General features: G+C 47.6%; 1 protein-coding gene across 1 annotated transcript in view; it reads left to right on the top strand.

Moving 5' to 3' along the window:
* Window positions 1-8276, top strand: part of UBR5 (ubiquitin protein ligase E3 component n-recognin 5) — an 85246-nt gene extending 76970 nt beyond the window's left edge. Inside the window, exons 53-59 of the mRNA XM_054167524.1 lie at window positions 342-517; window positions 918-1002; window positions 2521-2676; window positions 3272-3385; window positions 4732-4876; window positions 5571-5656; window positions 7770-8276. Coding sequence (XP_054023499.1) covers window positions 342-517; window positions 918-1002; window positions 2521-2676; window positions 3272-3385; window positions 4732-4876; window positions 5571-5656; window positions 7770-7982 — 975 coding nt within the window. The 3' untranslated portion in view covers window positions 7983-8276. The remainder of the gene's footprint in view (window positions 1-341; window positions 518-917; window positions 1003-2520; window positions 2677-3271; window positions 3386-4731; window positions 4877-5570; window positions 5657-7769) is intronic.
* Window positions 8277-14130: the final 5854 nt, after the last annotated feature.

The following is a 14130-nucleotide window of genomic DNA, read 5'->3' on the forward strand; positions in this document are numbered from 1 at the left end:
CATTTAACATTCACTTGTATCAGTTGATTTCAAACCTGTAAGCCCTCCTTCATCACACAAGACAAAGTTCTGTTTAATAATCCTGTGGAGTTACCTTTTTCTCTGCTGCTTTCCCCCCCACCTTCTCTCTCTCTCTGCTGCTGTTCCCCCCCTCTTCTCTAGGTTTCCTTTGAAAAGTTTAAGCAGTGATTACTCTAAAGTATCAAATGTTGCCATTAGACAACATCATGGGCATTCTTTACCAATGGGACTTGCCTGTGGGGTCTAGCAGCAGATAGCAGTTGCTGCATGTCAGTAGCTAGAAGTGAGCTTGGTAATGGCTCTTCTGACTTCCCAAACAGGAGAACAGAAAGCGGCACGGCTCCAGCCGCAGCGTGGTGGATATGGAGTTGGATGATACAGATGATGGAGATGACAATGCACCACTCTTCTACCAGCCTGGGAAGCGAGGGTTTTACACACCAAGACCTGGTAAAAACACAGAAGCAAGACTGAACTGCTTCAGAAACATTGGCAGGTAGGCTACTGCTCGCTTCCTACTCTGTAGAAATGTGAGAGGCAGATGTGCAGAATCCCAAGGAAAGGACCAGTGAACCCAAAGCAAACCCTTCATTCCTTTGATGCTCTTTCTTTCTCACCTGTACCTAAACAGTGGGGAATGTGCACATGTGAACTTGAGGGGTTTTTCCCTGGTTTTGGTTGGTTTGGTTTTGGTTTGGGCTTCTTACAATCTGGAAGTTTTATCCTGCAGAAAGTCTCTCTTAGAAATTTGTAGATGTGCCTGGTTTTCTTTTGGGGATTTCTAGGGCTGAAAAGCCAGCTTGGAGCTTTTTGACTTTCCTTAATGTGCTTTTGCTGAAAGATCTCCAGTGGGATTCCTCTTGCACCAAAACAAACCCCAAACATTTCTTTTTCAGAATCCTAGGATTGTGTTTGTTGCAGAATGAGCTCTGCCCCATCACATTAAATAGACATGTAATCAAAGTTCTTCTTGGCAGAAAGGTAAGCTGGACAGAGAAATGCTAGTTTCCTTTAACCACATAAAATCTTACCTTCAAAACCTGCCTTGTTTCCCTCCATAATATGCACATATCAACTGGCAGAGTTGATAATGGAACTATAATTTGAGGATCAAAACTGCATGGAATGAAGCTGGAGGTGGGGAGATTCAGGCTGGAGGGGAGGAGGAAGTTCTTCCCCATCAGAGTGGTGAGGCCCTGGAATGGGTTGTCCAGGGAGGTGGTTGGAGCACCGTCCCTGGAGGTGTTTAAGCCCAGGCTGGATGAGGCTCTGGCCAGCCTGATCTAGTGTGGGGTGTCCCTGCCTATGGCAGGGGGGTTGGAACTAGATGATCCTTGTGATCCCTTCCAACCCTGACTGATACTATGACTATGACACTAGAAAATTAGGTATTTGACTAAGGAATGCTATGTAATAGGTTAGTGTTTGGCTTTTTTCAGACACAGGTTGCTGCCTGCCCTTCTTGTCTCTTCCTGAGTCTGAAGACTTGGAGCAGTGCTTGCAACAGCATTTCAGGTGTTAGGTAGTAGGTTGGATTTGATGATCTCTGAGGTCTTTTCCAACCTGGTTGATTCTCTGATTTCAATTTATCAAAAGCATTTCCCTCAGTATTTGAGAGAGCTTACTGAGTTTTGATTAAGATGTTGTCCCAAGTGTGGGTGTAATTTAATTCAGAAGCAAAACTGCTTCTGCACCCCGAGAAACACTAATTGTGTGCTGTACATTTCATGCTTTCTGTCTGATGCAACAAGCAAGCCAAGGTTTGTAGCTGCTGATCTTTCCTTTTAAAAGGATGCTGATCATGTCATCAGCTACCCAAAATGCATGGCAAAGGATTAGTGGCAGAAAGCTGTGCCTCCAAGTGTCTCCTGACACCTTCCAAAAGAGACTAATTCATTCCATCAGGTTTTCCTTCTTGCACGTGCGTGCTGCCCAGTTAGATGTTGGATGCATCAAGGGATCTTTGAGTTGTGCTTAGTTAGTAGATGACTTTTTCTCTCCAGGCTGATTAAAAAAAAAACCAAACCCAAAACCCCACAAGAAACTACAGAAACCAGCAACAGGCAAAAATTGGTGCTTGGATTGTTGGAAGCCCTGGTACCAGGCCATCAGTTATTTAAATGTGTTTAAGTGGAGGGCAGCTTCCAGCATTTCGGAGCACTGGTGCAGATTGCTTCTGACTCGTTAGCCTCCATCAGATCTGTACTGACCTAGGTGATATGTAGAATTTGCTTTCCAAAAAATCCCTCTACATTTTCTTTACAACCTCTGTGCCTTTGCAAGTCTGTCTTTGTTCTGCTGATGCCCTGGAGTTGAGTGTTCTGACGTGCCTTCAGGAGCAGGCTGAAAGTAGGAATTGGCCTTTATTTCCAAGCGTTCGTATGCTTTGTTACAGGAGTTGTGCACTGCTCTGTGCTTATGCACAGGTTAGCTACAGATCACAGAATTCTGAAGGTATTTTTAACCCCCAGTATGTTCCAAACATCTCTCTTATTCTAGGTGAACTGGCACGACTTCGCCTTTTTCGATCCGGTTATGTATGAAAGCCTTCGGCAGCTTATCCTTGCTTCCCAGAGCACAGATGCTGATGCAGTGTTTGCAGCAATGGACTTGGCCTTTGCAATAGACCTGTGCAAGGAGGAGGGTGGAGGGCAGGTAAGCACAGCCAAACCCATGCCTCTGTAGCTTCAGAATTCAGCTTGTGCAGGTTGCTGTCTACGCATAATCCATGCTCTCCTTAGGTGGCTGAGATAATGCTTTACCCTTCCGAGATTCAAATACAGTGCTCCTCTTAGACATTGAAGCATGGGGACTTTTCCTTGAGGATGATGTAGAGCCTACCATAAAGCTTGGAGAGAATAACCAGTCCTAGGGAATCTTTACAGCTAGTAAATGTTGCTTGCTTTTAGAGAGAGATTGAGCAATAAATCACTGCAGTATAATGTGGTCGTTGTAATAATTGCCTCTGCCTTCGCTCCCTCCCCTTGCCTCTGCCTTCGCTCCCTCCCCTTGCCTCTGCCTTCGCTCCCTCCCCTTGCCTCTGCCTTCGCTCCCTCCCCTTGCCTCTGCCTTCGCTCCCTCCCCTTGCCTCTGCCTTCGCTCCCTCCCCTTGCCTCTGCCTTCGCTCCCTCCCCTTGCCTCTGCCTTCGCTCCCTCCCCTTGCCTCTGCCTTCGCTCCCTCCCCTTGCCTCTGCCTTCGCTCCCTCCCCTCTTTTTCCCTTTGTAAATGGTCCTTGTCCCTTTGCCACAGGTGGAGCTCATTTCCAATGGTGTAAATATCCCAGTCACTCCCCAGAATGTATATGAGTATGTCCGGAAATACGCCGAGCACCGCATGTTGGTAGTGGCAGAGCAGCCTCTCCATGTAAGTCTTTGGGGTGGAGTGGTTGTAAGAAAACAAACAGAACCAAAATTCAGTGAGACCTCAGCCAGTTAATTCTCCTCCTCACTATGATACTGCTAATCAGTTTTCTCCTGAAGTTTTGATTGGTTAACACTATGGAATTCTCCTCTTTCTGTTGGGAATGGCCTAGCTGTTTCTGCAGTGCCATGCCAGCTGAGTACTGGGAGTGATTCCTGATGTCTTTACAGAAGGAAAGAGCATTTCTTTTGAAGTCTACCCCGTTGGTCAAGCATGTCTCTTCATTTGAGCTCTTGGAATTGGTGCTGTGGTGTTGGAAACTGCTGATTTGTTTTGGTGGTCTGTCAGCTCTGCTGGTTGGGGTGGGATGGCTTTTTTTAGCCTTATGGGAAAAAATTCACAGGAAATGACAAAGTTCTTCATGTAAATCATCTTGAACTTCTGACTCGTGTCTTTGAACAGGAATAGTTGGCTGTGAAACATACAACTCTGCTCTTATTTTAACAGTTTGGCAAGAAACCTAAGCAAATGTATTAAAATATGTTAAAAGGGCTTCAAAACCCAAATTAAAGTAACAGTTAACAGAAAATCTAATTTGGGAACAGTTCCTGAAGGTCCAGTACTTGGAACCGCTCTCTGTCATGCCCTGCATCTGAACGTGGTCATTGCTGCTGCCTGTGGGTTCCTGCTGCACTTGCAGATAAAGCAGCAGACTGCTGGGTTGCCTCTGTGCAGTTTAGGCCCAAAATTGTCAGAACACAGTCCTGGAGCTGAAGTTACTTTGACCTCCATGGCTGCCTGTATTGGCAGTTGCATTATTGCTTACCACAATTGCAAACCACAACATTGGCATTCATGTGGGAATTTGCTACACCAGATCTATTCCTGTGCTTCCAAGCTGAAAATGGAATTCCCAGTCTTTTCAGGATCCTGCTTGCTCAGCTGAAATACCTGCATGTGTGTGCAGAACATTTTCAAGGCAGAGCTGGAGAGTGTCTGAGGAAGCAAAGTCAAAGTAGTGCACACGAGGTGAATGTTGCATTAACTCCCATCAGGTTCACTATAGCTCATCAGAACTCCTGCACTCCTAGCACAGGGCAGTGCATTTGCTTCTGCTCCTGGGGAAGTATCAGTGCAAAGGGTTCTTGCTTTCTTGCAGGAATGGTTGGCAGGGTTTCAGAGATGGGTGCAGTTCTTCCAGAAAGTTGTGCCTGTGGCGTGGGAAAGCTTTGAAAGAGAACAGCAGCCAGGGGGAGAGGGACTTTTGGGTTGGGAATTTCACGTGGAGCTTTCCAGTGGTGCCCTTGCAAGTGATGGGGCTCTGATGACTCTTGTGGTTTGCACTTCAGGCAATGAGGAAGGGCCTCCTGGATGTGCTTCCAAAGAATTCCCTAGAAGATTTGACAGCAGAAGATTTCAGACTTTTGGTGAATGGCTGCGGTGAAGTAAACGTGCAAATGCTCATCAGCTTCACTTCTTTCAACGACGAGTCAGGTATGGAACAGCTTGCTTGCGAGTGGAGCTGCAGGGACACCCCTTGGGGTTTTGAACTGAGTGCTACCTTTTCAAATGGGACATCAGCTAACAAGCCCCTGAAGGTCATCATAAAACCATTCCTGTGTGCTTTGCATAACTCTGAAAATCCTGCCCTTAGTTGAGGGGGAGCTTCGCTGTCCCTTGATGCAAGTGCAAGGCTTGTGTGATTGCTGGCACAGCTTTCCTTCTGCAAGTTGGGACCTGACTTCAGAACTGTCAGTGGCATGGGTGTAGCCTAAGGTTTTTCACATTGTATGTACACCATATTACATTGTGGTGGGGTTAGGCTGTGCCTTTAAACTTGAGCTACAGATTTTGAGCAGAAAAGCGACTTCATTTGCTTCTGACCGAGTTGGTCTGGCAAAGTGAATGCTGTGGGGGAAAGGTCAACCCACCAGACACCTTTGGCATTGTATTTAGCTGCTGTTAGGCTTTTCAGGAGGGACAGGGTGGGAGCTGTGCTTGGGCTATGTCAGCGTTAGCCTTCCCATTCAGAAGCGTGTGTATTACTGTGGACAGCACTGCTGTCTCTGGTATCATGACTTCATGAATGAGGTCACAACCCAGATCCAACTTGCAGCACACAGAAAACAGATCTCTCCATGTTTGTTGTCCAGTGTACCAGCTGAATTACCTCTCTACCTTCACACAGGAGAAAATGCTGAGAAGCTTTTGCAGTTCAAGCGCTGGTTTTGGTCCATCGTGGAGAAGATGAGTATGACAGAAAGACAAGATCTGGTGAGTTGTGCAGAAGAGCTGAATAATTCACTGTGACTTTGTCTGTGAAGAGTTCAGGTAGCAGAGCAGGGCAGTAGGGTTTGATTAGCTTTTCAGTTCTGGAAACATCAGGTGTGACCCTCAAACCCTGCAGCTGAAAGCAAGCATGGGGTGTTCTTACAGGCACGGGGCTCCTCCAGAAGCACAGCTACGGCCTCTGCAGAGTTGTTCTTAAGCTGAGTAACTGTGGGTAGTCAGCTGTGTTGTGGGTTGAGTGGAGGTTTAGTTCCCTTCTGGGTCATCTGCTCTCCTGACTTCTGTGAATCCTGAAGGCAACACCTGTAAGATGTCAGTAATGCTACCTCCCTTTCTCCAAGCTCCTGAAGAAAGCTGATGAGGAGAATGGAAGGACAAGATACTCTGGGGGGGGGTTCACTTTGGAGAACTTGCCTGTAAATGGTATTCACTGTCTGCTGCTCTAAGCTATTTGCTTTTAACTTCCTACTACTTAAGGTAGCATCTTTCCTTTACAGTTTACTAAAAGGAAAGAAGGGTTAACCTGCAAAGTGGAAAGCACAGAGCACCTTTGTTAAGGACTATCTTATGGTTCTAGATTTGGTAGTGACTCTGCTCTGCAAGTCAATATTGCACACTGGTGATGTGAAGCCAAATGCTTTCTGTTGCTGCCTTCTGGCTGTACAAGTGCTGTTCTGTAGTCACTGACTGGTCTGTGAGAGGTTTCTGATGCATTTTGTATTGATGGCTGTCACCATCTCTTCCCAGATGGATCTGGGGAGGTCTTCCTTACTGAGGATTTGTTGATACAGGACCATGTTGAGTGGTGCTTTCATCAGTGTGAACAGAATTAGCTCACACAGGGACTGGAGCAAGTGCCTTATGTATAGGGAGAGGCTGAGAGCCCTGGGGTGGCTTAGTCAGGAGAGGAGGAGACTGAGAGGGGATCTGATCAATGTCTATCAATATCTGAGGGCTGGGGGTCAGGAAGGAAGGGACAGGGACAGCCTCTGCTCACTTGTGCCCTGGGATAGGACAAGGGGCAATGGTTGGAAATTGCAGCGCAGGAGGTCCTGCCTCAACATCAGGAAGATGTAGACTGAACATGAGCCTGCAGTGTGCCCAGGCAGCTAAGAGGGCCAATGGCATCCTGGCCTGCATCAGGAACAGTGTGGCCAGCAGGAGCAGGGAGGTCATTCTGCCCCTGTACACTGCACTGGTTAGGCCGCACCTCGAGTACTGTGTCCAGTTCTGGGCCCCTCAGTTTAGGAAGGAGGTTGACTTGCTGGAACGAGTCCAGAGGAGAGCAACAAAGTTGGTGAGGGGTTTGGAACATAAGCCCTACGAGGAGAGGCTGAGGGAGCTGGGGTTGCTTAGCCTGGAGAAGAGGAGACTCAGGGGTGACCTTATTACTCTCTACAACTACCTGAAGGGAGGTTGTAGACAGACGGATGTTGGTCTCTTCTCCCAGGCAAGCAGTACCAGAACAAGAGGACACAGTCTCAGGCTGCGCCAGGGGAGGTTCAGTCTGGATGTTAGAAAAAAGTTCTATACAGAAAGAGTGATTGCCCATTGGAATGGGCTGCCTGGGGAGGTGGTGGAGTCGCCATCACTGGAGGTTTTTAGGAGAAGACTTGACAGGGTACTTGGTGCTGTGGGTTAGTTGCTTGGGCGGTGTTGGATTGGTTGATGGGTTGGACGCGATGATCTTGAAGGTCTCTTCCAACCTGGTTTATTCTATGTATTCTATGTATTCCTGTAAGGGTCCCAGAGCCCTGGAGCAGGCTGCCCTGGGAGATTGTGGAGTCTCCTTCTCTGGAGACTTTCCAGCCCTGTCTGGGTGTGTTCCTGTGTGCCCTGTGCTGGATTCTATGGTCCTGCTCTGGCAGGGGGTCAAAGATCTCCAGAGGTCCCTTCAAACCTTAAGATCCTGTGATACAGGGAGCAGTTGAGGACAGGCTGTATGCTGGCTGCTGACCTGAGCCGGCACAGCGAGCAGGCCGTCGGGTGCCCCAGCTTGCCGTGCCGGTGCCCTTGTGCGCGCTGTCCCCGCAGGAGCAGGCAGTAGGACTCCTGGCCCTGTACAGAAACACTGGGAACTGTCTTCTGTTTTTTTCAGGTTTACTTTTGGACCTCGAGCCCATCATTGCCTGCCAGTGAGGAGGGATTCCAGCCTATGCCATCCATCACAATAAGACCGCCGGACGACCAACACCTGCCCACGGCCAACACTTGCATTTCTCGCCTTTATGTCCCCCTCTATTCCTCTAAGCAGATCTTGAAACAGAAGTTGTTACTCGCCATTAAGACCAAGAATTTTGGTTTTGTGTAGAGTATAAAAAGTGTGTATTGCTGTGTAATATTCCTAGCTAAGTTTTGTAGATTTTTTTCCATTTGTCTATAAAAGTTTATGAGAAGTTAAGGCTGTCACGCCCCCCTGGTGGTACTGCAACAGATTGAAACGCAAACATTCCTGTGCTCGGTTTGTGACGCGGAGGCCGAAGGAGCTCTGGGCAACGGCTGCTGACCACAGTGGTGCTGAGTCGGTAACTCCTTTGCCTAACCCCAGCCAAAGATGACAGCAGAACAATATAATTTACACTGTGATTTATCTTTTTGCTGAGGGGGGGGGTGGGGTGGGGAGGGGGGAAGGAAAGGAGAAACCAACCTGTAAAATGTTCTGAAGATTCACTGCTGCCTTTGTGGAAGGTGTTTCAGCAAAGGTTCTTGTACAGAGGGAGTAGGGAATTTCCAAATAAAAAATTAAGGCTGTTCTGTGGTTTATTTTAACGTTTTTTCCCCCCCCCCCTCCTTCCTTTTCTCTTCCCTTTTATGGTTTTTTTGTGTGGTTTTTTTTAACTTCCCTCCCTGTTTGTTTTTTTTCCCCCCCACCCTTTGTTTTGCTTTGCTTTATTTCTCCACCAGAGTTGAGTTTGTGGCTGGCTGCAGTTGTGTATCATGTGTATTGAACTGGTACAGGAGTTCCAGACAGCTCCCATCCCCCCGCGGGGATCGCTCCCTGTCGGTGAAACCGCTTCCATCGCCCTTCCTCTTCTGCCTGCATTGACCTCCAGGTGCATCAGAGACCATCGCTGATACTTTGCATGTGACCTGTACTGTTAGGGGGGGGTTGGGTTGGGGTTGGGTTTTTTTTTTGGTTGGTCTGTTGTTTTTTTTGGGGGGTTGTTTTTGTTTGCTTTGGGGTTTTTTTGGTTGTAGATACCCCGAGGCCAATGCACAGTATTCCATCGGTCACCATCAACATCTTTGTATCCCTGTTGCAGTGAACAGCCAGTCAGGAGATTTGTTCCACTACCAGTTCTGACCTGACACTTGTACTACGTGATCTTAACTCTGTAAACTCAGCCTGGGCACTTTCTGGTAACTGTAAAATGTTTATAAGATCATGCCTCTTGAAGATACATTTTGGAAGACTTTACTGTTGGTGAGCAGCTTAACTTCTTTTGTATCTAGCCTTTTTTTAAGTACCTTGTTACAGTTTTTTAATAAAGAAATTACAGACAAAACACCAAGCCACGCTGAAGAAACAATAGTTTTTCTTTCCTTAGCCATTTGACCCTTTAGCTAAGAGCACACCACCAAATGCAGTCCTTCATTGGAAAAATCTGAATTCTCTAGCTGGCAAAATTGACCTGCGGCAGCCGTTCGGCCCACATTTTACAGTTAGCAGAGACTCCTGAATGAAAGGGGCCAGGCAACCCCCTCCTTTCACAGCACTGGTTGGAAGGGAGAGAGGCTTGTTCTGGAAAAAAAGCCCAGCCCAAGGGAACTGGGTTGGAATGAAACTCTGCAGCTGCTCTGCAGTGGCTTCTGCTCTGTGTTCAGTTTGGAAGTGGTTGGCTGGTTTTGGGGAGGGCAATCTCTGACCGTAACCGAGGACTCCTTTACCTTGATGCTCGAGAGCTGGGAAGGGAGGACTGAAGGAAGGAGCTGCTTTTTCTGTGTCAAATTCCTCAAAGCTTAGCAGGCTAAAGAACTGCAGGCTAAGAGCTGTTGTGGTGGTGATTATTCTCCCTCTCTCTTGCTTCTCCACCCTCATGAGTCCATCTTAGTGATCTTTTTTTAAATTCTATTTGTTTTTTCTTTCTTCCTGTTGATGGGAAGAACTAAACTAATGCTCTGGCAACACCGAGGTGGAACTGACTTACTGCTCCACTGGGTTTTCCTTTCTCTCAGCCAGTTGGGGATGACCAGAAGTTACTGGCAGCTGTGATTTGTCAAGAGCAAAACCAAACCACCACCAAACCCCTGTGTGTTCCTCATTTGTTGAGTTGGTAGAGATGTGGCAGACAGAAGCCAGGAGTTCTGATCACCAGTGGCCAAACCAGTGGCAAGAATCCTGCTCTCTAAAGAAGGCTGTTTCGGGCTTGTGTAGTTACACTGCAAACAAATCAAGCAAAGAGCTGCAGAATTCTTTCTGCATGTGCCTAATACTTCCCAAATCAGCCTAGAAAATGATGGCTTCGAGGCATGAGGCTCAGGGGCTCCTGGATTTCCTGCTGTGGTCTCCAGCAGATCCTAATTTCCAAACTCTGTCAGATTCTGCAGTGCTAGTAGCAAAAAGCAGTACAGCTACACAAGTCTAGATCTAGGTGCAGTAGTGCAGAGAAAGTAACTGCTGGTGGGACTGTTCTCCTCTGCTGATGGAGGGCAGTTGCGAAGGTGTGAAGCAGCATCTACCTTACGCCTGGAGTTTTAACTGCTGTCGTCATTGCCATGACCAAAACCGCCGCTGGCTGAACCGTGTGAAGCTAGCAGAGAGCAACAGCAGGAACTGTGTAGGCATCAGCTCTGCAGTCTGTAAAATAAAGCTCCCTCCCTCACAAAGCTTTGTGAGACTTGATGTATTAAAAGAAACCAACAGGTACTAATATCCAAGGCCCTTGGGATGCAAGGCCATCTATAAATGTAAAGTACTCTGTGTGTATATATATATATATGTATTGTGTGTATATGTATATAAGTGTATGTGTATGTATAACATATAAATATATGTTATATGTATATATATTTCTGTATATAGCTGAAACAGCTTTTTTCCCCCTTTTTTTTTGAAGTCCTGTAATGTATAGCTAGACAAAAAAAACCCATGGTGCAGAGAACTGCAAAGTAGCTCACCCTACACACACACACACACACAAGGCATTCTGGTAAGTGGAGAGGGACTCTAGAATGATTTGTGCTGTCAGCATTGCCTTGGAATGTGTATGTGGCTTTATACATAGCTCTCTTCCTCTGTATGGTGTACTTAAACGATTACCAAGATTTTAATAAGAAAAATGTTTATTAAAATCCTACACCTCACCTCCCGTTGACTTAAGCCCTTCTGTCAGTGCACTCTGAAGGGGTGGCAGAGAAACCAGTTCCAAGGAGAGTTCTGTAATGTTTGCTTGTTGTTTTCATAGTCTGACCCCTTAGCTGCTGCTATCTGGAGGTAGAGGTAGCTGCTAATGAAGTGCTGTTGCTAACTATAGCCTAGTTCCTCTTCTGAACCTAGGGAAGCTGACACATTAGTGCCAGTTCTCAGCTTTGGTTTCTGTTCCTTAGCTTGCTGTAACCAACTCAGAAGGCAAATCTCTTGCTCCAGCTTTACTAGTTTTCCAGAAGTGACAAATGGTATGGACATGGCACCAAGTGGCCTTTCCCATCTGTTTGGTGTGGGAGGGAGTTTTCTCCCCTGCAAGTTAGTCATTGCATCATTAGGTAACAGGCGGTGAAAGAGCTGTAAGGTGGCAAATCTGAAGTGATCCCCTTGGACAGCAGCAGTCCTTCAGGGAGGCAGTTTCATCTTTGGGTATTTTGCAGAGTTGTATGCAGGCCTGCTGGGGTTTGGAAGCTGACTTCCATGTGTGCATCCAAAGAGAAGTGTGCAGAGAGGAGGCTGCTCGTGTGCGGGCAGCAGCAGCACCTGGCACCACCAAGGGCTTCTCCCAGGGAGCCCTAAATTCAGCACACCTCTTTGTCAGTCTTAATGCCACATGAAAGCTCATTCAGTAGCTTACCAGTGACCTCCTTGGAGGAATCTTACTGCTGCTCTCCTTTAATTCCCTCTTGACAGTGTCTTCATAATCTCTGGATCGTGTCTCTGTGCCATTCTGACCTTGTGCTGTGTCTGTTCTTAGCTTCGTTGGCACTCGCATTTCTCTGGCTTCCCCTCTGCAGGGCAAGATGCAGCTTAGCCATCTCAGCAGCTTGGGTTCTTAGTCTCTTTTCAAGCTTCATAGGATTTAACTTTGTTTTTTTCCTGAACTCTTCAGTTCAGCATTTTAATAACAGCTCAGCCAAAACCTAACAGAGTTCTGCCAGTCTGGATCGACTGGGTTTCAGTGCTTGTGGCATTTGCTTACCCTGAGGTCTGAATGTGCACACTTGGACTGAAATGTGTTAGGTGAATTGGTTGTGCAAAAGCTTCAGCAGCTATCTTGGAGCTCCCAGTGGTGGAAGTTGCACCTGGTCTGTGTGGTGAGGATGTAAACAGGCTTCAGCACTGGACTCTGGCCTCCACTGCAGCACAGTCCTTGCCTGGCAGAGCTTCCTAGCATCATCAGGAGCACGCACAAACCCTCTCCCGGTTGGCAAACCTCCATGGTTTTCATTTGGAGCTCTTTTGAGTGGCTTGTCGTTGTGCAGGTTGGCTAAACTGAGGAGCACAAAGGGCTTTTAGTTTGTAGCACACATTTTAAGGGCTTTCTGTGGACATTATTCTGTATAAAACAAAGCTAACAGAAGTTTGTTGGGGTTTTGGGGGAGGTGCAAGAACAAACAGCCACCTGCTGTTTTGCTGACCCTTGTGGTACATTTCCCTTGCAGTATTTTTTCCCTTTGTCTCTTAATCTTTTGGCACCATCTAAGCAGATGCTGACTTGGAAAAAGGCACAGGTGTGAGGTTACAGAAGTTACCCCCAGCCACTGGCAGCTCCTTTCTGTTGCTGCTGATAGTAACTTGTGGTAGTCCTTTAAACTTCTGTCAAACACCCAACAGAAGAATTCCTTATTTGGGGAATTTTGAACCAGCATCTGGGATAATCAGGTTAGGGGCTAGGACAGCTGATAGGCAGGTCAGTGTTCTTGAATATGGTTACTAATGTTGGTTTGGGCCCAGGAATTCCTTCAACCACCGGCACACTGCCATCCACACACCCCAGTAGGATCTGCTGGCATTAATGGGGCAGTTGGGGTTGCTCTGTCTCAGTGTTCCTCGAATGGCTCGCTCAGGACATCAAAGCAGATCCCTGGCATCCAGGGAGTGGAGCTTTTGCTGGTTGTGATTATTAAGCAACTTGTGTGGGTATCTCTGACTAATAAACCTTGGAGGTTGTAGTAACAGGTAACAGGTGTGTGAAGCCGTCTTCTCCCCTCTGTGCTTCTGGTAGGCTGGTTAGTAACTTGCTCTTCAGGCAGCTGCTGCTGCACCTCGGGAAACTGTGCAAGAAACCCCAAGCTGGTTTCATGCTTAGGAGCAGCACAGTCACTGTGCTACTGACCTGTCCTCACCCCCTGCCCTGGTGAAGCTTGAGCTCTTCTCACATGGCATAAAAAAAGGCTGCAGGAGGCAAGTGTGGTCTGCATGAGCTCAGCTGGCCCTCTTCCCATGCTTGGGAAAACAAGGAGAGGGAAGATCTCGGTCATTCTGTGGCAGAGCACTAACAAAACCAAGGGTTTACTTTGGAAAAGGGTACCAGAATGCCTCCAAGCCAATAGCTCTGCACTGCTTATTTACCTGCCCTAGCTGTGAGCTTGTTCGGGAGGTCTGCAGGGCGCTTGGACTATGGAGCACCAGGCAGCGTTCACAGGGGTGGTGCACGCTGTCTATGGATGTGTCTTCACTGAGGAACACTGCACCTAGAGGTCTGCCTCCTGCAGGGACCACCTTGGCCTCTAGGCATTTCTCTTGGCCTCTAAAGAGTGGTTGAGTCCTCACTGTGTGCTGCCTGAGTGCCTGTCTTGGTGCTCATAAACTTTTAGTTCTTGCCCACTGGTGTTTGTATCTCTGAGTTCAGATCTTCATGAAAATTAGGTCGGACTTAGCTTTTGGGCCGCTTGATTGCTTTGGTAAACGACCCACTTTGTACACGGGAAAAGGCCTTGGGGCTTGGCAGCTTCTGGATGAGGAAGGAAGAGGAAATCCCTGAACTCGGTTCCCCGCTCTGCATCAAATCTTTCTGCTTCTTAGGACTGACAGAACCAAATGCCACTGCTGCACCCCGTGGTGTTTGCACTCAGTGGCCCCTGGGAGCACCTCCGAGTGCTACACTTGTGTCGGTCTGTGACGCAGTTACCGGAGGCTGTTCTGACGAGCGGAGGCGCATTTTACACCACTTTCTCTCTTACAGAGGTTGCTCTTCCTTCCACAGCTTTAGGGTACCCCCCATACCCAGTACTCAGTGCTTCAGCTACCCCCTGCCTTCACCTTCGTATGCGTTCGTCAGTCAGGATGTGCAACACCGCAGTTCCCTCCC

This window comes from Dryobates pubescens, chromosome 14, assembly GCF_014839835.1.
Source record: "Dryobates pubescens isolate bDryPub1 chromosome 14, bDryPub1.pri, whole genome shotgun sequence".
Classification (NCBI taxonomy): Eukaryota; Metazoa; Chordata; class Aves; order Piciformes; family Picidae; genus Dryobates; species Dryobates pubescens.